At 35.3% G+C, this 23517-nt stretch overlaps 1 protein-coding gene across 1 annotated transcript; it reads left to right on the forward strand.

Annotated features, from left to right (window-relative positions):
* Nucleotides 1-3045: 3045 nt before the first annotated feature.
* Nucleotides 3046-7005, forward strand: LOC114179309 (protein CHUP1, chloroplastic-like). The gene is made up of 6 exons (XM_028065600.1): nucleotides 3046-4840; nucleotides 5244-5375; nucleotides 5480-5661; nucleotides 5783-5894; nucleotides 6447-6581; nucleotides 6650-7005. The coding sequence occupies exons 1-6, from the start codon at nucleotides 3617-3619 to the stop codon at nucleotides 6773-6775; spliced, it is 1911 nt and encodes a 636-aa protein (XP_027921401.1). The 5' UTR covers nucleotides 3046-3616; the 3' UTR covers nucleotides 6776-7005.
* Nucleotides 7006-23517: the final 16512 nt, after the last annotated feature.

Raw genomic sequence — 23517 nt, forward strand, 5'->3', positions numbered from 1 at the left:
CATTGCATCACTGGAATTAAGCTTTGGAAACGTTGATCAACTGTCCTTTGGATGTTGACTGGGACGTTGCTATTTTAATTATTTAAATTAGTAATATCTGGCTAGGATGTTACAGACAACACTTGTTGAAGAACTTCCTTTGCTTTCCTTACTTTAGCCCTTATCGTAGGTCTTCCAAGTCCTTCAAGTGGATCCTTGCCTTTGCTCATTGTCACGTCCCCATTAGTTATCATAGGCTTAAAGTCACTAGGAATAGGATTTTAGTATGAATTGGAATTGAGATTGTTGTGAATGCATAAGAATAAAGTGAATCAAATCTAATCTTGATAATTGTAAATACTCTATGTTAAATTTATGTCTGATAAAAATACAAAAAGAGTTTTCATTTTGTGAACTTTGTTGTCTAATTGAGTTGTGAATTGTGAGAGTTGTATAGTGTTATACAAGTCTTTTAAGAGATAATGATATTTATCACTTGCTACATGCGATTGATCCATTTATCGTTTCTAGCTAACAAATTATTCTTGTAATGAGGATTATGGTGCAATTAGGCCATGATTAGGCCTATCAAAAGGTAAAAAACCCATTAAGAACACTATAGATAGAAGTTCTAAGTAAGGTAATTGAGATTCTTTTATTTACATTTATTACAAATGTAGTTTATACCAAAAATTAACTTGAGTGTCGAAATACCTTATGTAAATGCACTTTGAGAAGACCGACAACACTGAGAACTTGAGATTGACCAAGAAGACCGACGTTGACAAAAAATAACCATAAAATCAATATCTTGACTCCAAAAAAAAAATACTACTTTGACCTTTATTCATAAAAAAAAACATAATTCTATGTATATGTTTATGTTTTATTGGCTTCCATCTTTTATTTTTCGGGTTAAATATTTGGTCCTCCAACTTTTAGTGAAGATTGAAATTAGTTCCTCTTGAAAACTTTGAACCAATTTAGTCCCCCATATTTAGAAATGTATGTATTTAGTCCTTTAAATCAAATTTGTTAAGTTATTTGACGTTTCAAACACGTTTCTCAGCTAATATTAAAGTGAAAATGTGCCAAATTGTATAAACAAACTAAAATACTATTATAAAATATGTTTGAAACGTTAAATCAACTTAATAAAATTTTGTGAAAAGAACTAAATCTACACATTTATATAGTTGAGAGACTAAATTCTAATTTTTATTATAAGTTGAAGACCAAAAAGATATTTAACCCTTATATGTTATATGCATTTATTAATGAGGAGAAAATACCAAAGATAATTGACTTCCAATTAATGTCACACATTTCTAGAAATGTTATTTATTTAATGAGGGAGTAACTGAATACACCTTATTAATGTTAATTAATCTAAATTGTTAATTTGATATCAAATTAGATTAATAGCTTCTCTATATTTCATTTCTGCTAAACTAAAAACAATTGAAGAAAATATTTCCGTATAATAGAAATAAAAAATAAAGACATATATTATTGATTTTTAATTAGCTAGTCATTAATCATAATTTTAGCGATTTAATATTTAAAATATCATTAGTGTTGTTGAGCGTCTCAATAATTTTTTTTAAGAAAGATAATTATGTTATACAAAGAATAATGGGTGATTCATAATATATTGGAAAGTGTGAATGATTTATAAAATGTTTGTTTTGAAAATGTTTATACCATTATTTTTAAGGGTTAAATATGATTTTATTCATTGAAAATTAAAATTAGTTTATCTTTTAAACTTTGGTCCAGTTTAGTCTTCCAACTTTATAAATACGTAAATTTAATTATTTTTTAATCAAATTTTTTTAAGTTGATTTGACGTTATATACGTGTGTGATGATAACATTTGAGTTGTTTACATTGTTTGACACATTTATGTTTCAATGTCAACTAAAAAACACGTTTGAAACGTCAAATAAACTTAACAAAATTTATTTAAAAGAAATAAATCTAGCTATTTTTAAAGTTGAAGAACTAAATTGGACTAAAACTTTATGACGGAGGAACTAATTTAATTTTTCAGTGAAAGGTAAGTGACTAAAACATATTTAATCCTATTTTTAATTAAGAGATAATTTATTTAAATTTTTTAATTTTAAAATATAACTATTTAACCCTATTTTTTAAAATTTGGCGTATATTTTAACGGATGTTTTCAAGTAATAAATATTTTTCTAATAAAATTTAATATCATTTATGATCATTTAATAATACATATAACTAGTTAAGCGATGAACTATAAATGTATGAGTTGTTTACTAAATAAATTAATCTTATTAATCATAGGTTCATAAAATTAAATGAAATACCCACAATGGCAATCGTAGACTTACAATTAATATTTTATCTAAAGATGTTTAAATTACTAAGTCTTCAAAAATTAAAATTAAGAAGCCGTTAACGAGATGCTATTTAACTGTTGTTTTTACAGAACTATTGATCCATTAAATTTGAAAAATTATTGTCAAAACCTTTCCAATAAAACTTTTGTTTATATGATTTTTTACCAATAAAAATAATATTTAAATGTGATTATCATGAATATTAGTTTCTTAAAATGAAAAAGAGTCGTTATATAACGTATGAACTAGAAAAAGGTGAAGAATAATATTAAAAAAATAATATTTTTTTTTTTAAATTTCAAAATACCACTGCCATGCTACCTCTTAATTGTCATGAAATTGTATTCCTTTTTATAGGTGGGCTTTTAAATTTCAGGATGACACAATACTTATTTCCCTATTATATCGTTATTTCTAATTTTATTCTGATTGAAAATTGCGTAAACATTAAATGAAGAGAAAGAAAACAATAAATAACCTATTTAAAATTGTTTTAAAAAAATAAATTCAAACGACAACTATGGGGGAGATAAGGGTAATTACATTATTTAACTGTATATTTAAAGTTACTTAAATATTTAAAGTGGCTTAAAAACCAGCATTAAATGCATTTTAATAGCGGGTAGTTTTGTAAAAGAACAAAAGAGAAGTTGTTTAGTTTCACCATACCATCTCCCAGACCAGCAGGTGCGTCATCCACCCTCACTCGCACAACGCCAACGGCAAACAAACAAACGACCAAACGCAACAACCACGATAACTCGCCAATATATCACGATACTTTCGCCTTGCTCACTTCAAACTCGTTTAAGATCAAACCGTTACCAACGTCATACAAAAACATAAAATTGAACATACCAAACCAAAAATCACAAAACCAACCGTTAGACGACCGTTCCCGACTCAACTCACTCTCCCTTCAGACTAAACGCAACCAAAATAAATGTCCTAGGCACTGATCCCACTTGGACAACCTCGTTTTTTTTTCAAACTTGTTCTATATTGTTGTCTGTAATAAAATTTAAAATTACTCTCCTTAATATTTTATACCTCCATTTTCCCTCAAAAAGCATCCAAGAAGAGAAGACCGTTCATCGTTAACTGTGCCTCAATTTCTATTCTCCCTCTGCAACATCACCCCCATTCCTCCTCTTCTTCTCTGTCTATCTACACTCAGACAACGACGTCGTCTTTGTCATGCTTAAAACTCTTCCCAGTTCCAATCTTAAAAACTAAATAAAAATAAATAATTAAATCTCACACTCATGGTTGCCGGCAAGGTAAGGGTAGCAATGGGGTTCCAGAAGTCACCGGCACCGGCCACGCACACCCCTCCGCCGCAGAAGAAGCAGCCTCCTCCATCGCCGTCTACAGCGAAGTCCTCGTCCCACAAGTCCCCGTTCTCTCGCTCCTTCGGCGCGTACTTCCCGCGCTCCTCCGCTCAGGTGCAGCCGCGACCGCCAGATGTTGCGGAGCTACTCCGTCTAGTGGAGGAGCTCCGGGAGAGCGAGTCGCGGCTGAAGACGGAGCTGCTGGAGCACAAGCTGCTGAGAGAGTCCATCGCCATTGTCCCCGTTCTGGAGAGCGAGATCAGCGCGAGGGAAACTGAAATCGAAAGGAGTAGAAGAAGAGCGGAGGAAACGGAAGTGGAGAACGAGAGGTTGAAGAAGGAGTTGCAGGAGCTGAAGGTTCGAGTGGAAGAAGAGAGGAGAGAGAGCGAGAGGAAACTAAAGGCGCTGGAAGATGAGATAGCAGAGATGAAGAAAACGATGTCGTATAGTGGATGTAGCAGTAGCAGTAGTAGCAGAGCAGAGACATTAGAAAGTCACGTGCACGACCACGAGCACGAGCACGAAGCTTCGCAGAGGTTGGTGGAGGTTTCGGTGAGGTCGAATGTCATGAAAAGCTTGAAGAAAACGGCGTCGGATCTCGGAAGCGGGATTTTGAAAAGAGAGGCTGCCGAAACGGAAAGGCCACATCACTCGCGGTGTAACTCGGAGGAACTCGCCGATTGCTCTGACTCGGTTCTCTCCAGTTCCGTGAGGTCACGCGCGCCTCGTGTTCCGAACCCGCCACCGAGACCTTCGTCTTCTTCTCCTTCATCACCGTCCAGCGGTTCCTCCAATAACGGCGAAACTGAACAAGCCATTCCGCCACCGCCACCACCTCCTCCTCCACCAATGATGAAGGCAGCGCCTCCTCCACCGATTAAGGCTGCGCCTCCTCCACCTCCTCCTCCACCAAGGAAGCCTACATCTAAGGCAGCCCCTCCGCCACCGCCTCCGCCTCCTCCGGCGAAGGCTGGGAAGTTGGCCCCAGCGAAGGTAAGAAGAGTGCCGGAGGTGGTGGAGTTTTACCACTCGTTGATGCGGAGGGACTCACATCCGAGGCGGGACTCGGGGTCTGGCGGTGCCGCGGAGGTGCCGGCGACGGCGAATGCTCGCGATATGATCGGCGAGATCGAGAACCGCTCCACTCACTTGTTGGCTGTAAGTGCACGTGAATTTGGCGGTGTAATTACCGGTTTGCCACTGGCCATTTATTGTGTCACTGTCTGCTGACATGTGTAGTCGCTTTTATTGCTTTATTTTGAATTGGATTTCTTCGTAGATAAGACAGTAATCTGATTCGAATTTGGTTGGCCATAGTCGTAAATATGGTCTAAAATTATGGCATTTTGTTGAGTTCCTGGTCAAACAAGAAAGAAAAGATTCTTCAATTACTGAAACCCTAGTCCATAGTTGTCAATTAAGTCAAAGAATTTACTTCAGTTGGTTAGAGCTTAGTAATATTAAACTACTAGTTGCTAATAAAAGTTTTTTCCTTTAACCAAAGTTCTGATACTGTCTGATCTCAGGTCAATAATATTTTTTTTTTTTTTTGTTTTTACAGATAAAAACAGATGTAGAAACTCAAGGAGACTTTATTCGATACTTGATCAAAGAGGTGGAGAGCGCAGCATTCACGGACATTGAAGATGTAGTGCCTTTTGTCAAATGGCTTGACGACGAACTCTCCTATTTGGTATTTTTATTTTTTAATGTTGTTGTGTTCCTTCTTCCATGATACTTGCAAGAAAATATGCTGTATATCGTTTGTGATTTGTCTGGTTTTGTTTGTTGTTTCAGGTGGACGAAAGGGCAGTGCTGAAACACTTCGATTGGCCAGAGCAGAAGGCTGATGCTTTGCGTGAAGCTGCGTTTGGGTATTGTGACCTGAAGAAGTTAGTATCTGAGGCTTCGTCTTTCCGCGATGATCCTCGGCAGCTGTGTGGTCCAGCTCTTAAAAAGATGCAGACTCTCTTAGAGAAGTGCGTGAATTTGTTTTAAATTATTAGAACTATTAGTATCTCTACTTATTCAAGGTGAATTAAATGTTCATGTGATCACCCTTTAATGCCATTTATTTTAAATTTTAAATGATTATGACAGATTAGAACATGGGATTTACAATATCTCAAGAATGGGAGAATCGGCAACAAAGAGATACAAAGTCTTCCAAATACCCGTGGATTGGATGCTTGACAGTGGTTATGTGAGCCAGGTAATTTCCATGCAAGTTATATTAGAAAAATTTGTGCTTGATAGTAACTTCAGTTGTAGGTTTAATATATAATACAAATAGGTTAGTATAGCAATAGCACGTGATGATGGGCAAGAGTTGTGTTGGCCCATAGTCCTCATTGAATAAAAATGGTGGATGTGTAGTTTGCATAGACTCCTCCATTAATAAAATTTAATGTCCCCACATAGCATGTAGACAAAGTAGCTAGCTGATAGCGAAATGTCAAAGCAGAGGTTATCTTTGCTGATAGGGCTTCGTCGACCTCAATTGTTTTTGCGCTAATCTGCACTAACACTAGCACATGGAATCCCTGTCTATATGTTTGTCTTCTTCATCATTTTAGGTAAATTCTATTTGCCAATAGAAATCTGTAAAATTGTAAAATTGTAAAATTGTGATATGCATGTGCATCTTGCATTCTGGAAGGAATAGGATTGCATCGTAATAGATTTGTGTACTAATTTTCTTACTACAAAGTGAGAAGAATAGCTCCCTTCATTTATTTTACCTATGAATGTTAAATTGTGGCAGATCAAGTTGGCATCTGTAAAATTGGCCATGAAGTATATGAAGAGAGTCTCTGCTGAGCTTGAGACAGTTGGTGGTGGGCCTGAAGAAGAAGAGCTTATTGTCCAAGGAGTTAGATTTGCATTCCGAGTTCATCAGGTAAATTTTATTTTCAACAATGGTAGAAAATTGACGCCTGTTATCTAAAGGGCTGTTACGTGTGGCAGTTCGCTGGAGGCTTTGATGTGGATACGATGAGAGCATTTCAAGAGTTGAGAGACAAAGCGAGGTCATGCCACATCCAGTGCCACGGCCAGCAACACAAATTCTTTTGCAGGTCTGCAACATGCTAATGCTGGAGCAAACTCAGCTTCAGAGAATTACTTCCCTTTTTTCTGTATTTTGTGAATAGAATGGCAAATAGTATTATTAGCCATCATTAAAGTAGGAACGCATTCTTAATTCATCATTTATCCATTCATTACTGGGAGACCGCAAATCTATGATCATAAAATAGTTGCTGAGTCCAATCAACTGAAAAATTCGCTATCTAACCCAATCCTGCAATTTAATATTTGTTCCATTCACTTCACTGCTTTTTCTTTCACTGCAAATAAATAAACACATTTATTTCTTCGTATTTTGCAACATTTTCATATATATATATATATATATATATATATATATATATATATATATATATATATATATATATATATATATGTGTGTGTCTGTGCGCGCGCGCTAATATTAACTGATTTTTCTTTTAATGCAAATAAATTTGGGTACTATATTTATGTCATTTCCATTGTTGCGAAATACGAAATAAAAAAACTCCTTTTTTTTCTATTGGCCAAAAGGGATTTTGTGGACCTTAGAAAGAGGCACTTACTTGATAATATTGATAGCTACTATGGCAATATTAATAATATTTTGGTAAAAAGGATAAGATATCAACAAATTTTAAAACGGAAGTTTCGATCACATACTCATCTATTTTTGTTTTTGTTTTCGTATTTGTGCATTCTACAATTTCTCATGATCAAGGAGTTAGCCATCATTGGGAAAAGAAAAAAATGATCATAAGAGGTAAAAAATTGTATATGTACGATATTATATAGTCTGTTATAGCAATACATCTTTATTCAATTTAATAGTTATATACAAATCATCTATGCAGAAATGAAATGGAGTAGTTTGTCATCTCTTACATCTTAAAGAATGTGTATAACACATAAGACAATACCTTACAAAGAAAGTCAGAGGAACAAAGTTTAGAAACTTTTACCTCTCTGTACGTATAGTAAAAGCGAGAAATCAAATGGCACATTTATCCGCAGAATGGGGAATTTTTTAAATATAACATGTACTGTATTTCTAATATTTAAAATTGGTGAAAAAAGAATATTCTCTACCACTATATTCTACATAGTTTATAAAATTCGTAAGAAACAAGTTATAGAAATCAACTACTGATCAAAGATCGAAAAACATTGAGCGCATAAGCCACAATTATTTGCTATATTTTAGAAATATTTTTAGAAACTACCCTTAAACATTATTTAATTGACATTCTACTTCATCCTTACAAGACAATAGTGTAAGGTAATGATCAAAAAAAGATAGGACGTTCAATTGTGTTTTAGAAATTTGTTGTAAATTTTGCAAATATTGCTTATAGTATTTGTTTATGTGCTAGTTTTAAGTTTGACAACTATAAAAAAACTTTTCAAACGCGGATTTCGAAAATTCCTTCATCTTAAGTTAGGGCAGGTGTTATAAATGTAATGTAACATCATAAGGAAGGGAAAAAATTACTCAAGATGTTTTTATACTAGTTGATATGATAGTATAGATTATGTTCAATTCTTATTAATTGATTTAGTTTTATTAAGCAAACTAACGCCGCAAGATACAACATGAATATTGTTTCGCCTTCTAGCTACTCTTGACTAACTTGTACGAGTATTGTTTCGGAAAGTAGTCAATCTTGGTTAACACATCAAGTATTCTTTTTATCACCCAACCATTCCTACCTAAAAATCGAGTATTCTTTAACACAACTATTCCTATCCAAGACAATGATTATCTTAGGTGTGATCAATAGGTTGCTCACTAGAGTAGGGTAACGCCTTTTAACGTTTGCAAGGTTTAAGATATCTCTTCTAGATTAGTAAATGAACATAGAAATGTTCTTATAAAGTTATTAGGGCACAAAAAATATTTTGGCCAAATTTTAACTCACTTGAACACCTCCCTTTTTGTATGAGAGCTTTGATGTAAAAGATGCACTAAATGTGCTCCATGTACACCTTAAATGCTCTCATCTTCTTTAAGCAACATCAAAATAGTTAGATATACTTATTTATCTTTGGACAAAGTGCCTTTACTTGAAATTGTGTGAAACACGGAGTCGTACAAAGTAGATAGACTTTTCAATAGTTAACAAACCATGTGATAGGGAGTTGTTGAAACAAAACAACTTTAACTCATTTTCTAAGAGATCATTGATATGAAAAATGTTTTTATGGATAGGCTTGGTCAAACAGAAACGAAATTTTCTCGCAACATAGAATAAGCATGCAAATATTCATGAACTACTATGTTAACTTAGGACCATGAGCATATCATTTGAATAGAATACATTGCTTATCGACATAAAAATAAACAACATAGTGTTTTACATGAGTTGTTGTTGAACAAGAGACTTTCCTCTTACGGACAAAGCGTGGCCATGTTTTATACTTTGTTGTTTTTAGCACTTAATAAAAATCATGGGTTATTAAACTTTTGTCTAACACCATGCAAACTTTACAATATATAATGAAGCACAAGTTTGATAGGTTGTTAAAATGTTAAACTTAATACTAAATTCTCATTATATCAAATCATATCAAGTTGATATGATCTTTAAGCAATACATTATAGAGCAATTTTAGTATAGATTACATATCAAAGCATATAATAGAAAACTTTTAGTACACAATACAATTGTGAATAAAACCAATTGTTTTTATTAACAAAAACATCAAAACTTATACATCTTTCGATTATGGTTTACCATAGAAACAACACACCACAAAAAACTTTGAAAACTGAAAGCTCCCTTTGAGATTGCAAATTGTAATATTTTGGTCTTCTTGCTCTACTCAACCTTAGCTTGATTTTCCTTCTTTTAAAAGATCTTTGGCTCTTTTTCAAACTATCCTTTTTCTTCTTCTTTAACCACTCTCCTTAACTACTTCTCCTCTTTAAGCTTTCTTCCTTACTAGCTCTCTGAAAACTCAATTTCTAGACTCTTATATCTAGGCTTATTGCACTTTCTTAGTATTTTTATCTCTTTTATCTTTCATTCCTAGCTTAGTTTTTGCACTTTTTAGGAAATATGGGAGTTTTTGGAAATATAGCATAACAAATATGTTTTACAACTGAAACTTAAGAGTTTTTATGCCTTGACCATTGCTGATTCTTTTTCTCATAATTTTCTCCACAAATATACAATTGAGTTGAGCTTTGTTGCATCAGATTATAGACCCATGAGCTTTAATGTGAGTGTTAGAGCATAATTTTTGCAGCTTTTGTCTTATTGCAGTTCATGTTGGAAGTTGGAGGCATTTGCAAGGGGTATAAACAACTTAAACTTTTCTTTAAAACCTGGTGCAATTAACAAAGTTAGGGCATACTCCTCTCAGTCTAATGTGCAAAATGAGCTACATTAAGAATGACCCAAGGAAGTTGAGCAAGTATGGCAATACACTCGGCCATGCCAAGTCAGCAAACAAAACAAAATTACAATCATAAATTAGTAGTAACAACAAACACACTCATACGAAAAGGAAAAGTAGCTTTTGTCAACCCTTGTTGGAATTTTCAAAGGATGTTATTTTTTATTGGGTGCAACAATTATATTAAGAGGAAAGAGGGAAAAGAAACGAGTTTCTTCTTTTAGTATTGTAATTTTAGAACCTTAGAACAGGGGAAATCTTAGTGTTGTGTTTCTCAAGAGCTCCATGGTGTTTTTCAAGAGCTAGCAATGTACTTAAGCTTGTGTCTCAGTTAGATTGGAGAATTTACCAAAACTCTTATATATTAACATTTTTTTGCAGTTTTAATATTGAATATATGTTTCATTTTAGCTAAATGTTTAACTTGTCATTGTTCTAAGATTATGCAAACTGAAAACCTTGATTAATGATCTAACTAATGTGATGTTTGTGCTTTGAATGACCAGTTTAAGTTTTGATTTCAACTTGTTTTAAAAATCTTTCCATCTAAGTTTAATATTATCTTATTATGTTTAGTATTTTATTGGGTTCCAACTTGTTGTGTTTAGTGGTTTCTTCTTCTTTGGTTCATTAGTCTTGGCTTGTGCACTGTTCATCTAGGTATAATGTTGTGTTTGACTTTTTATATAGAGATTATGTGTTTAGGCTTGTATTTTCAACATACAAAAAAGCTTTACTTATGGTGTTGGTTCCATTTTAATTTTTGATGTGTTAATCTCAAGTTTCAATCACAAAGCTTAGTGTTGTTTTTAAGTGTTGATTAAACTTTCCATTCTGCTGTATATCACAATTTCTATTGATTTTCACAACACTAGCTGATGGCCTTCCTCCAAACTCCTTGATGACTTGGTTGATGAATGGGAGTCTCCATGGATGAGTTGTGATGCAGAAGCTACGAAATGGAGAAGAAGAAGTGGTGTTTGGTTCGATTTTTAGTAAAGTATTCCTAAGAGAGGTGAGACCAACTCCCAGGGAAGGAAGCAAAAGTAGACTAAAGAGAAGACTACTCTAGAGTCAACTCAAAACAAGAAAAATATGCACATAATTGGGAAAAATTTCATTACTCAAATTCAAGCTAAGATTACATGAGGTAAGCCCCTATATTTATAGGATAAAAGGAGAGTTAGGTGTCTCCAAAAGTGGGAGGGAAAAATGGTCTAGAAACTTTAATTTTATAGCCACAAGAGAGCATGCACATAGTGTGACTTGCCACCTAAGCAAGTCATATGTTCCTTGCCATGGTGCACATAGGAGAGCTATAAACCTAGCTTGCTCTCCAAGTTAGCACATTCTAGAGTAGAAAAATCCTAATTTTAGGCGCCTCTCTTCAAGGACCAAAACTAGGCCCTTCTCCTTTTAGGCCTAAACTACCTTACTAGGCCTAAGCCCAAAGCATGGCCTATATACATGGCCCAAATAAAATTCCTACACTAATAGGCCCAAAATATTATTATTCTAATTTTTACAAAGAATCCCAAACTAGGTCTTCATATCTTTCTTAGCCCAAATGAACATCAACTTGGGCCTACTCAACTCAGATAAAGCCCTATCTTCTTGGATCATTCTAGCTAATTGCTCTTATGGTTGGTCCCTTTGTTAGGGGTTTGTCATCATCCCCTCCCTCTTGAAAATAACTTACCCTCAACTCTGGAGGGTCTACCTTATAATTTATGCTACTATAAAAGGAATCAAGTCACTTACATAAAGTAGCATTGACTTCAAACTCACTGGGCAGATCTAGGCTATTAGCATTGTTATTGATTCTTTTGACCACTTGAAAGAGACCATCGCCTCAGGAGTTGAGTTTGGACTTCCTTTGTTTTGGAAATCTTTCTTTGCTCAAGTAGAGCCAAACCCAATCCCCTAATTCAAATATGACTTCCTTCTTCCCCTTATTATTCTGTTTCCTACATCTCTCTGTTTGTTGTTGTATTTGGTCTTTCACCCTCTCATGAGTTTTCTTCACAAATTCAGTCTTAGATACCCCTACCTTGTGAATAAAGTTAGTAGGAGTAGGTAAGGGTATTAGGTCCAAAGGATTAAACCCATACACAACCTAAAATGGAGAGACTTTGGTAGTTTTATTGACTATCCTATTATATGCAAACTCTATGTAGGGAAGATACTTATCCCAAGATTTGTGGTTGCCCTTTAAGATTGCCCTTAGCATGGTGCCAAGAGATTTATTAACTATCTATATTTGCCCATCTGTTTAAGGGTTTAGAAGAGGTTGAAAAATTAAGCTTGGTTCCTAGCCTAGACAAAAGAGTTTTCCAAAAGTGGCTAAGGAACTTGGTATCTTTGTCAGACACTGTTGTCTTAGGCAACCTATGAAGTTTGACCACATCTCTAAAGAAGATTTTTTTTATATACCTTATGGCATGGTATGAAATGAGTTATTTTACTAAAACGATCCACTACCACAAAGTAGAATCAAATCCCCTTTTGGGTTTTGGGTAGACCAAGGATAAAATCCATATTAATATCTTTCCAAGGGGATGAAGCAATAAGCAAAGAGGTATATAAACCTAGGGGCATAGTCCTAGACTTAGATTGTAAATGTAAGACCCGGAAAATTAAATAAATAAATAAATTTAATATAAATGCAGGTAATAAGATCTTTATATAATTTAATGTGAGGAGTTATAATAAGGAATAATATTAGTTCAAGTGGTTAAGAGTACTTGGCTATTATGAGAGGACTTGGGGTTTGACTTCTGTGTATGCCATCAATGTGTTAATTTAATTGTTTTATTATTTTCACGTATGCTTAACCATGGAGCCTGATAATATAATCATAGAGGTGTATGAATTATCATGAAACATGAATTGGTAGATTAGTTGTGCATTTGCATAGTAATTGTATTGATGTGAGTTCGAACCTTGATTTACACTAAATAGTTTCTTTTTTGGCCCAAATTCTTTTTGTCTTGAATGAGAAGGTTCAGAAACCCTGGCCATCATAGGGAGCGGTTGGAAAGGCTGAGAAAACCACGGTTAATGACATTTGATGGCCATTAATGTCTCCATTAAGCCATATTTTCGTTTTTTATTTAATTTAATTAAATTAAGGGCTGAAAAGTGGAAAAGAAAGGGTTAGTGGAAAAGGAGAGAGAACAATTTGAGTGTGGTAAGGTAAGAGAGAGTTTTCAGAGCACCAAGTTGGACCTGTAAGGAGAGGAAAGGCTAGGAAGGGGGTTGCCATTACTAAAGGTCAATAGGAGACCAAACCTTGGGCAAGTGGAATCTTAGAAAGGTTTTTGGAGCAAAGAAATCCAGGTTAAAGGAGTTGTTATATGATTTTAATTTAATTGATATATTTTCTTGATATGTTGTATGCCAATGATGTTCCTTCTCTTGCATTTTTTTTTGGATTTCGCATGTTTCTGGAATTTTTCCAGAAATCGCTTGGTGACTTTGAAGGCTTGTCAGTCGACACATGGTTTCTAAACCTAATTTCTAGGTTTCTGCCAGAAATCGCCGGCGGCATGAACTAGCTGCCAGGCGACACAACTAGTGTAACTAGTTTTTTGGATTTTGGCATGAACCGCCTAGTAGCGATGAATACTTGCCAAGCAACGCGAGTAGAATTGGCTCAGTTTTGGAGTTTGTGGTTTCTTGACCATTCTGATCAGGGAAAAAGGGTCTTTAATTGTTGGTTGAGTGATGGATGCAAGTAATTGTTGAATTATGTTATGGTTTGAGGTGATTGGACGAATAATTGTATGTATACATATTAGGGTTTGGAAAAAAATTGGGGATTTTGAGTTCATAGGATTATTGCTTTATGAATTGCATTGAGAAGCTGGTGGTTGGAGTTTAAATTGATTAGATGTACCAGTGGAGGCATGATTGACTGCGGGGCAGTGAAAATGGACATGGGAAGTGAGGTTTGAGAATTTAGGGTTTTCGCATATGTAGGGAAAATGGTAAGATTACTCGGTTTGGTGAATTAAGGTGAGTCTACAATGATTAGGGGTGTGAGACTATGTTCTGCAGGGTTTTAAACCAGTAAAATCATTTATTGGTGTAGCGCCTGATGGTGGGAATTGAACCGCTAGGCGAGAGTTACAAACCAGAGAGTGTAAAACCCGTGAAAATTAATTAAATAAATAATTAATTAATTAATAAATGCGGGTAGTGAGAGCCTTTAAGGCATTAATTATTGATTTATATGATGTGGAAGAGTACTAGCTCAAATGGTTGAGAGTACTTAATTGTGTGAGAGGACTTGGGTTTAAGTCCTATGTATGTCAATTTTGTGTTATTTAATTTATTATTATTTTTAATAATATGCTTGATCATGTTGAGCAATAATATAATCATAGAATTATATTAAATATCATAAAACATGAATTGGTTGATTGGTTGTGCATTGAATTGGCATTGGCATGGTTATGGGTTCGAACCTTGGTAATTCTAAATTAAACTTCTTTTTTGCTAAAATTAGTTTTGGCGTGAAGGTGAAAAGGTAGAGAAAACCCTAGATGAATGAGCAGCTAAAGGAGGCTGGGAAAACAGTCCATAAGTGACTTTGAATGATAATTAAAATCAGTTTTAATGTCATTTTCGTTTTTCCTTCATTATTGTTAATTAAGACGTCGTTAAAAGACAAATTGTGAGAGAATAAAGGGGATTGGAGGCTAGATTTTTGAGGGCATTGTAAGGTGCACGAAATTAAGGGAAAATAGTGAATTAGAGGAGCTAAATTGAGGTGGTGCTAAGGAGACCATTGGTTATCAAAGGGAAGGTATAGCAATTGTGTTTTAAGCAAGAAAACCAGGTTAGGGGAGTTTTACACGTTAATTATATGTTTAATTGTGATTGCCATGCTAAATAGATAAACCTTACGTGTTATCTTTATTTTAAATTCGATTGACATGCTAAATAAAGTAATTTCATGTGTTGATTATTTTAAGTCTGATTGGCATGCTAAATATGGTATGATTATGTATGAATTGTTGTATTCCAATTAAAGTTGTGGTTCTGGGAAATTTCCAGAAATTGTCTGGTCGGCGATGAACTGCTGCCAAACGATTTTTTCCTCTTTTAGGCAATTAGGGGTTTCTATAGAGGAACCACCTGCCAGATATAGTGTAAAATAGCATGTTGGACCACGGTTGACCAAATCTTTGCCCAGAGTTGACTGGTTGACCAGTGCTGACTCGTTGACTGTCCAACGAGAGGCTGCCACGTGTTAGAGCAGTCTCTCTCCCAAATCAGAATTCCTTTTCGCAATTAGGCTTTGGTGGTTGCCGTGAGGGTTGCCGCAAGGTGCGTTTCGCAGATCCGAAGGGGGCCACTGTTTTCCGATGGAGGACGTGTTTGGCGGGGCGTTTCGCCGCGATACGGACGACACGAGGCATGCATCCCAGTGGCAGTGATGGTACTTATGGCCAAAGATCAGAGGTTCGCGAATGACAGAGGCTCTACGTTGCATCACAGAATCATGGTTTCCCTCACGGGGAAGGAGATCAACGAAGGTTTGGTGGTGGTTCCGTGAGTGGTCGTGGTTGCTGCAGGTCCCGTGAGTGGCGCTGCAATGGTGGTTTCGACAATATGCTGAACGAAGACAATGGTGGCGCGAAGGCAACACAACAGAGTTTTGAGTTGGTCACTGCAGATCTCGTGAGCAGACATGGTGCAACAGTGGTGGGTCTTGACGTATGCGAGAATGGTGCAGGCATGGTGTTGTCGGCGTGATGCGAAGATGGGGGTTGCGGTTATGGCGTGCGAGCGCTGGTGGTGGCTTCATGATGAAGAAGACGCAATGGTGGTGTGGGAGTTGCAGGTTCGAGCATGGTGCATGTTGGTGGCAGCAAGGGGCAAATGAGAAGATGGTGGTCGTTGTTCCTGTGAGGGCAATCACGGCGTGGTGGTGGCTACGGGATGCTCGGAGAAGATGATGCGAACTCGCGAACTCCAACAGTGCAGCAGCGGTGGCTACAATTTCTGACGAGGGCGCGACGGGCGGCTGCTTTCCAGCGTGTGCAACGGTGGTCGGACGAGGTCGTGGCAGCAATGGAGGTGGCGGCTGCAAAGTGGGTTGGTGCGGAAGAGCGAGAGAAGGAGACTAGGGTTAGGGTTTGTGTTGGGAAGGAGACGATGACGTGGCAAACATTGATTGGTGATTTGAGTTATTGGAGGATTGATGATGTGGCAAACTGTCATTGGCTAATTTAGTAAGTGGAGAATTGCCACGTGACAATATCTGGTGGACTAGAGTTTAAGTGACATTAGGGGTGCAGCTTAGTAAAAAGGAGGGGTGCAGAACAAAAATTGAAAGTCCAATTACAGAAGGGGGTGTGAACCTGAAAACAAGGGGTGCAATTAGCTCCAGAAATGTCCTTTTTCAGAAATAGATAATCCAATTGGGAAAAAGGGGTGTAAACATGAGAATTGAGGGTGTATTTAGTACCTGAACTATTCCTCTCCAAAATTCTTATTTTGGGACTTAATTTATGAATTAAAATATTCATTATTTACACTCTTAAGGACTTAAACTAAATTACAGTGCATTATTAAACTCAAGAATATCCAATAATATAGTATGCAACTAAATACAATTTTTAAGCGCAAAAATAATATTAAATTCCCAAAAATTTAATTATTGAATGTGAGCCAAGGTTCTACTCATCATACCTTCCAAGCGGTCTGGAAGAGTGCAACTCCTAGTGGTATGTGTTCTCCGCCAGGCGATTGTACCACAGCGGTATTGGGTTTCTTACTCTTGACGTGCGTGATCTACAAAGTTTTAGTGATGCCTTAAAGGTCGGCTTGCTGTTGTTCCTTGAGTTGAGCTTGGAACGTATCCCTTGAGCTGAGCTCGGGATAGGGGTTAAGCATGTGGCATTCCTCGAGTTGAGCTCGAAATGGCATCCCTCGAGTTGAGCTCGAGATGGCGGGTGAACACGAGGAACCCTTGAGTTGAGCTCGGGTTGGCGAGTGTTGCCGGTGTGAGTGTACTGGTTGTGGCTAGTACGGATGGGTCCAGATAGACTGCCCTCCTCAGCGATTAACTGACGAGTTTGGTAGTCTTAGGACGTTACAACCTTTGTTTGTATTTGGGAACTCCACCTAGCGTTGTAGTGTGTGATCCGTAGCATGGTTTTCCGAACGTGCTCTATCGATTGTGGCCGATAGGTATGGCAGCAAGACATCTTGAGGTAATCGCTATAAGACGTAGAACACAATTGTCATGGTAGTGGCCATGTGGTGTGGGATCAAAGGAAGAGATTCCTTTGGTGTGATTGTGTGATATATATAACTGTGCAATATTTATATATATATATATATATATATGTGTAATTTGTTAGCTGACCCTATCTGCTTGTATTTAGTGATGATCGTGTACGCGATACACAAGAGCAGATGATATTGCAGGTGGATCTGGTGAGGCCTAGAGACTGAGCGGGGCTAGTATTGGGAGAAGATTTTATTAGAACTTTTATCAGAGTTTTTATTATGTTTTGGAACAGTTGCAATATTTTATATTATTAAACTTGGTTTTTATTATGGATTTTATGTTGGAGTTATAGTAGAGGTTTTTAGATTATTTATTACTACTATAAGATTTTAATTTTCCCACATTTTGGGAATATCAGTTATAATAAATGAAGTTTTATTATTTACTTCTTTATTTTATTATTTAAATCCGTAATATTCGGTCGGGATGTTACAGAGAGGTCCTAGAGCGTGTAGCACTTGGTTGTGAGGATGATTCTGCCAGGCGATAAATATGTGGGAGTGGCCACTAGAACACGTGGTGCCTGGGGGTGAGCAAGGTCCCACTAGGCGATATCTATAAATTCGGATACCTCTAGGGTGCATGGCACCTGGCGAAGTATGGCTCCTGCTAAGCAGTCTTTAGTGTTATTTCGCCTGGCGACGTTTAGGCTACACCAAGCGATAACGCAAAGGGCAGGTGCTTTTTATTTGGAAACGTTGTGTGGTCTACAATGTTGTGGATGATACCTTTGATTATGAAGCTTGTTGAGGCCCATTCATGAGTTGTGGCTTAGAATGGAAGGTAAATATGTGGCGATCTTGGGTTGTGGTATGATGATCTTGGAAATCCGGTGAGCATGCGAGTTATGGCTCATATTGGTTGACTACACGTGCCTTGCAATCATAAGTAGTGGTCATAATGTTGTGAATCTTGTGTTGAGAATACAAATTGCGATTCCTATTTGGGAGCTCCACTTGGCATTCTGATGGTGGTTCGTAACATAATAGTTTTGCACGTGTGTTCTACAAGTGGTGCCTTGTAGTGGTGGAACCACAAGTGGTGGCTTGTGGCAGCAAGTGTCATCTTAAGGTCATTATCAGAGTATGTAGAACTTGGATGTAAATGGTGGTGGCCATGATTCTAGTATCGGAGGATGGAGGTTCTTCGACAGGGTGTGGGTTTACATTATGTTGTTCATTATTTGGTTTATCCTGTGAGCTCACCCTATTTGCTTGTGTTTGACAATGATCGTGTAACTTGTTATACGAGAGAAGATGACGTTTCAGATGTTACTGGTAATATGTAGAGCCAGAGCAGGGCTAGCATGGGGATATATAGAGCAGATTTTACTACTATTTTATGTACTTTAGATACTATGGTCTTTATGATTTGGAAACCAGGAACTATTGATGTTTTAGTTAAATTTTTGAACTATGCCGCGTTTGATAAATTTTTAAATTTTCCTGCGCTTTGCAAAAGAAGTCTTATTAATTACCTATTTATTTTTGCGTATTATATTTATTTTATTTAAATTAGTAATATCCGGCCAGAATGTTACAGTAAACATGCAATGCATTTATGACAATGTCTTTGGACTTCTTTTTTCATGTGGAGCTAATAAATTTTTTTCTCTAGAATGCTTAGAGTCTTATCAACTCCAAAATGACCCATAACACCCCCCTCCCTCTCATGTGTTTCTTTCACTAAGAGTTTTCTATGAGATCCTTAGGGCACACAAAATTCTCCTTCTTTAAAGAAATAGCCTTGGGAAACATAGAAATCCCCCTTGTGTTTTCTTTTGACAACTAGAAAAAATGGAAGATAACTTAGAGTTTTATTCATACAATTCATATAAGTGATCATATCCAAGAATTTGGGCTCCCATTTTTGAAAACAAGTTGTGCCTTCTAGGTAAAGCATCAACCACAAGATTATTTTTACCCTTCTTGTATTTTATCACATATGAAAATTGTTCTAAGAATTCCATCCACTTTGCATGTCTCTTATTCAACTTATGTTGTCCCTTCAATCATTTAGGTGACTCATTGTCACTATGAATGACAAACTACATAGACACTAGATAGTATTCCCAAGTTTGAAGGGCTCTCACCAATGCATAAAACCATTTGCCATAGATGGGATAGTTGAGGGAGGCACCATGAAGTTTTTCACTAAAGTAAGAAATTAGGTGACCTCCTTGCAACAACATTGCATGTATGCCTGCACTAGATGCATCACACTTTAGCTTAAAAATTTTTGAAAAGTCAGGTAGCGCTAGAATGGATGTATTAGTAAGTTTTTCCTTGAGTTGCTTGAATGCAGACTCTTGCTTTTCATCCTAAACAAAAGACACATCTTTCTTTATCAATTCATTAAGGGGTGAAGCCAAACTAGAGAAGTTAGGAATAAATCTCTTATAAAAGCTTGTCAATCTGTGGAAGCTCCTAACCTCTCCAACATTTTTAGATGTAGGTCATTCTCCAATGGCCTTGATTTTCTTGGAGTCAACATGAACCCCATTTTTGTTGACAATGAACCTAAAAGGACCATACTATCTACACAAAATGTGCATTTGTCTACATTTGAAAAAAAGTTGGTGTCCCTAAAAGTGGAGAGAATAACTCTCATGTGTCCTATGTGCCCATGCAAACTTCAATTATACACCAAAATATTATCAAAATAGACTACTACAAGCCTATTAATGCAATCTCTAAGAACATGATTCATGAGCCTCATGAATATGCTAGGTGCATTAGTAATGCCAAAAAACATCACCAACCACTCATATAATCCAAACTTAGTTTAAAAGCGGTTTTTCACTCGTCACCCTCTTTAATTCTTATTTGGTGATAACCAATCCTTATATCAATTTTAGAAAATATAATTGACCTGATGAGGACGCTATAGGCCCAAATCTAGGCCCACGTGTTCCTAAAGATCCAAGCCCAATCACAGGCCCAATAACAAGAGGCATGCTTAGAAGAATCTAAATGGACTTGCCTCAAGAGGATCAAATTCATCATGGGATTCAATATGTTGTTCTCATGGGTTAAAGAAGACATCAAAATATGAGAGCACACATGATTGGAGCATTAGAATAGATTTTATTTTGGGTCACATGTTAGGCCATGTTATAGAATAAAAATGCTAAAGTATTTTGTTGTTTAGCCTTCAAATTGGGCTAATACAAGCCCAATTAAATCACTTGGCCGAGAATGAGCTTGGGGGACAAGGCTTAGAGCGCCTCTTGTCTACTTTGTGCAAGCAAGAAGAGTGTGACTTGCCACATGGCATTAGATCCCCCTCTCCTTTGCATCACACGAGCACCATTTGTGCTTCTTCTCCAAGCTATATCTCCATTTCATTTCATGTTACATTTACATTACATTAGGCCGGCCATGCATCCTATAAATAGGGCCTTCTTACTCTTGTTGTTGAGAGTACTCCACTTATTGCCTCTAGAGTAATTTTGCTAGACTAGTTTCTACCAAGAACTCCTCTAGCCTCGTTCCCTAGAATAGTTTTCTCTTATAGGTTTCATCTCCACTTCACATTCATTGCTTCAAGAGCCTCCAAGCTTGAATCCACTCCTCCATTCCAACTCCATTTCCGCTGCATTCATGGACCTTTTCCTCTCCATTGTGGTGCTTGAAGGTCCATAAGGACCCATGCAACTTATCAAGCATATCATCAAGTCTAGGGACTGGATTCCTATATTTAATAGTGATATTGTTGATGGCTCTAAAATCACAACACATTCTCCATTTGTTATATTTCTTAGGTACTAGTAAGGCAAGCACAATATAAGGGCTAAGACTCTTTTGAACCCAACCCTTCTCCAACAACTCTTAAATTTGAGATTCTATCTCCTTGTCTCTTGTGGGTTAGTCTTATAAGCAATGGTGGAGCACTGTTAGGGCAGGGAGGGGCCATGCCCCCCCCAAAATTTTGAATTTTTTTTATATTATATATTTTTTATATTATAGATATTAAAAAATGTATTATAATTAAATCAAATATTTTATTTCGTTTATAAACATAATAATTAATATTAATAAATATTAAAATATAAAATTAAACATAATAAGAAATAAAGAATAAAAAGATTTATCAAAATATTTTTTTATTTATTATGGCTTAAGTTTCTCACAATTTGTTCTCATATTCCATTCTCACATGTTTTTTTTGTTTTTGAAGAGAAAAAGATCTATCATTTTTGCTCTTATTTCTCCTTTGTTCTCTTCCATTCTTGAGAGAGAAAAAAAGAAGATAATTCTTTGGTCTCAATTGATAGTGAAATATTAGTTTAATAATTTATTTAATGAGTCTGTTTTATATTAATTTTTTATTTTATGAACATAGAAGAAAAATTATTATATTGTGTGTTTTTTTATAACCGAATTTTAATTGTGGTTCCATTATATGTCTTGAGTTTCTCACAAATTGTTCTCACCTATCTTATTTTGTTTCTGAAGAGAAAAGATAGATATGTGTGATTTCTTTTTTAGTTATTGTTATACTAAATTATATATTCATTTTTATTTTATTAGTGATAATAATTAAATGTATAAATTTTTGATGTATTATTTTGGCTCTCCCAACAATTTTCGTCAAGATCTGCCATTGCTTATAAGTTGGTTTATTTGGTAAAGGTCTATTTGATGCTCTATTCCCCTAAAAGATGGAAGTCTTTTAGGCAAGTCTAATAATACACATTTGACGAGTCTATTGATGCGTTGATTAGGCAAGTTTAGCAATATACATTAGACGAGTTTTTCCATACACTAATTAAACGAGTATAGCAAAAAACATTACACAAGTCTAGCAACACATATTATACGAGATTGGTCATACACTAATTAGACGAGTATAACAAAAGATACCAGATGAGTCATTCCATATGTTTATTAGATGAGTTTAAGAATACATTAGTTAGATGAGTATAGCAAAAAAATAGACAAGTATTTCGACATATTGGTTAGACGAGTCTAGCAATATGCATTAGACCAGTCATTCATATATTGATTAGACGAATCTAGCAATATACATTAGACAAGTTTGTGCGTACATAAATTAGATGAGTCTATTAATATACACTAGACAAGTCTCTCCATTCACTGATTAGATTAATCTTGGAATACACATTAGACGAGTTTGTTCATACACTAGTTACACAAGTGTTAGGAAAAACGTTAGACAAGTCTAACATACATTGATTAGACGAATTTAAGAATACATTAAAAGAATCTAAGAACACAAATTAGATCGGTATGTTTATACACTTATTAGACGAGTCTTGCAAATTTTAAAAATAATTATAAAATTTAAAGAGTAAAATAATTACATAATTTATATTAATAAAAGTAAAATTGATAATAAAAAATACTTATGGAATAATTACAAAATTAGTTCTCTTATTGGTAATATGGTATGTCTTTTAAAACATTATAGATTTCTAAATGAAGTCAGTTTAACTAATACTTCTTGACATTACAATTTGTCGATTGAAGTAAGTTTAAATAATGTTTCATAGTGTTACAATTTTCTAATTGATGTCAGTTTAATTATTGTTTTTTATTATGCGTAGTGCTACATTAGACAAGTATTTTCATAGATATATTAGACGAATCTATTATTATACATTAGATGACTTTGTCAATTCTCTAATTAGACAAATATTGTGATACACATTAGATGAATTTATTCATACTCAGATTAGACGACATTAGATTAGCATATTTATATACAGATTAAACGAGTCTAGCAATATATATTAAATGAGTTTGTCGATGCACTAATTAGACGAATTTATCATCACACATTAGACCAATTTATTCATCCATTGATTTGTATTTTTAGTGAATCTACTCTATATATTTCTACATAGTTTATCATTTGTATTTTTTAGAGAATCTAGTTTGTATTTTTACACATAATTTAACTTTTATATTTTTATAAAATCTACTCTTTATTTTATATATATATATATATATATATATATATATATATATATATATATATATTCCTAAACCTATATATATATATATTTTTTCTTCTAAACCTATAAATCAATTTTTGAGTT

This window comes from Vigna unguiculata, chromosome 3 (assembly GCF_004118075.2).
Source record: "Vigna unguiculata cultivar IT97K-499-35 chromosome 3, ASM411807v1, whole genome shotgun sequence".
NCBI lineage: Eukaryota > Viridiplantae > Streptophyta > Magnoliopsida > Fabales > Fabaceae > Vigna > Vigna unguiculata.

Excerpts from the sequence above, each read along its gene's own strand:
- LOC114179309 (XM_028065600.1), top strand. The coding sequence starts at position 3,617 with ATGGTTGCCGGCAAGGTAAGGGTAGCAATGGGGTTCCAGAAGTCACCG. Across the intron at positions 4,841-5,243 it reads GCTCCACTCACTTGTTGGCT|ATAAAAACAGATGTAGAAAC; the intron begins GTAAGTGCACGT and ends TTGTTTTTACAG. Across the intron at positions 5,662-5,782 it reads ATGCAGACTCTCTTAGAGAA|ATTAGAACATGGGATTTACA; the intron begins GTGCGTGAATTT and ends TGATTATGACAG.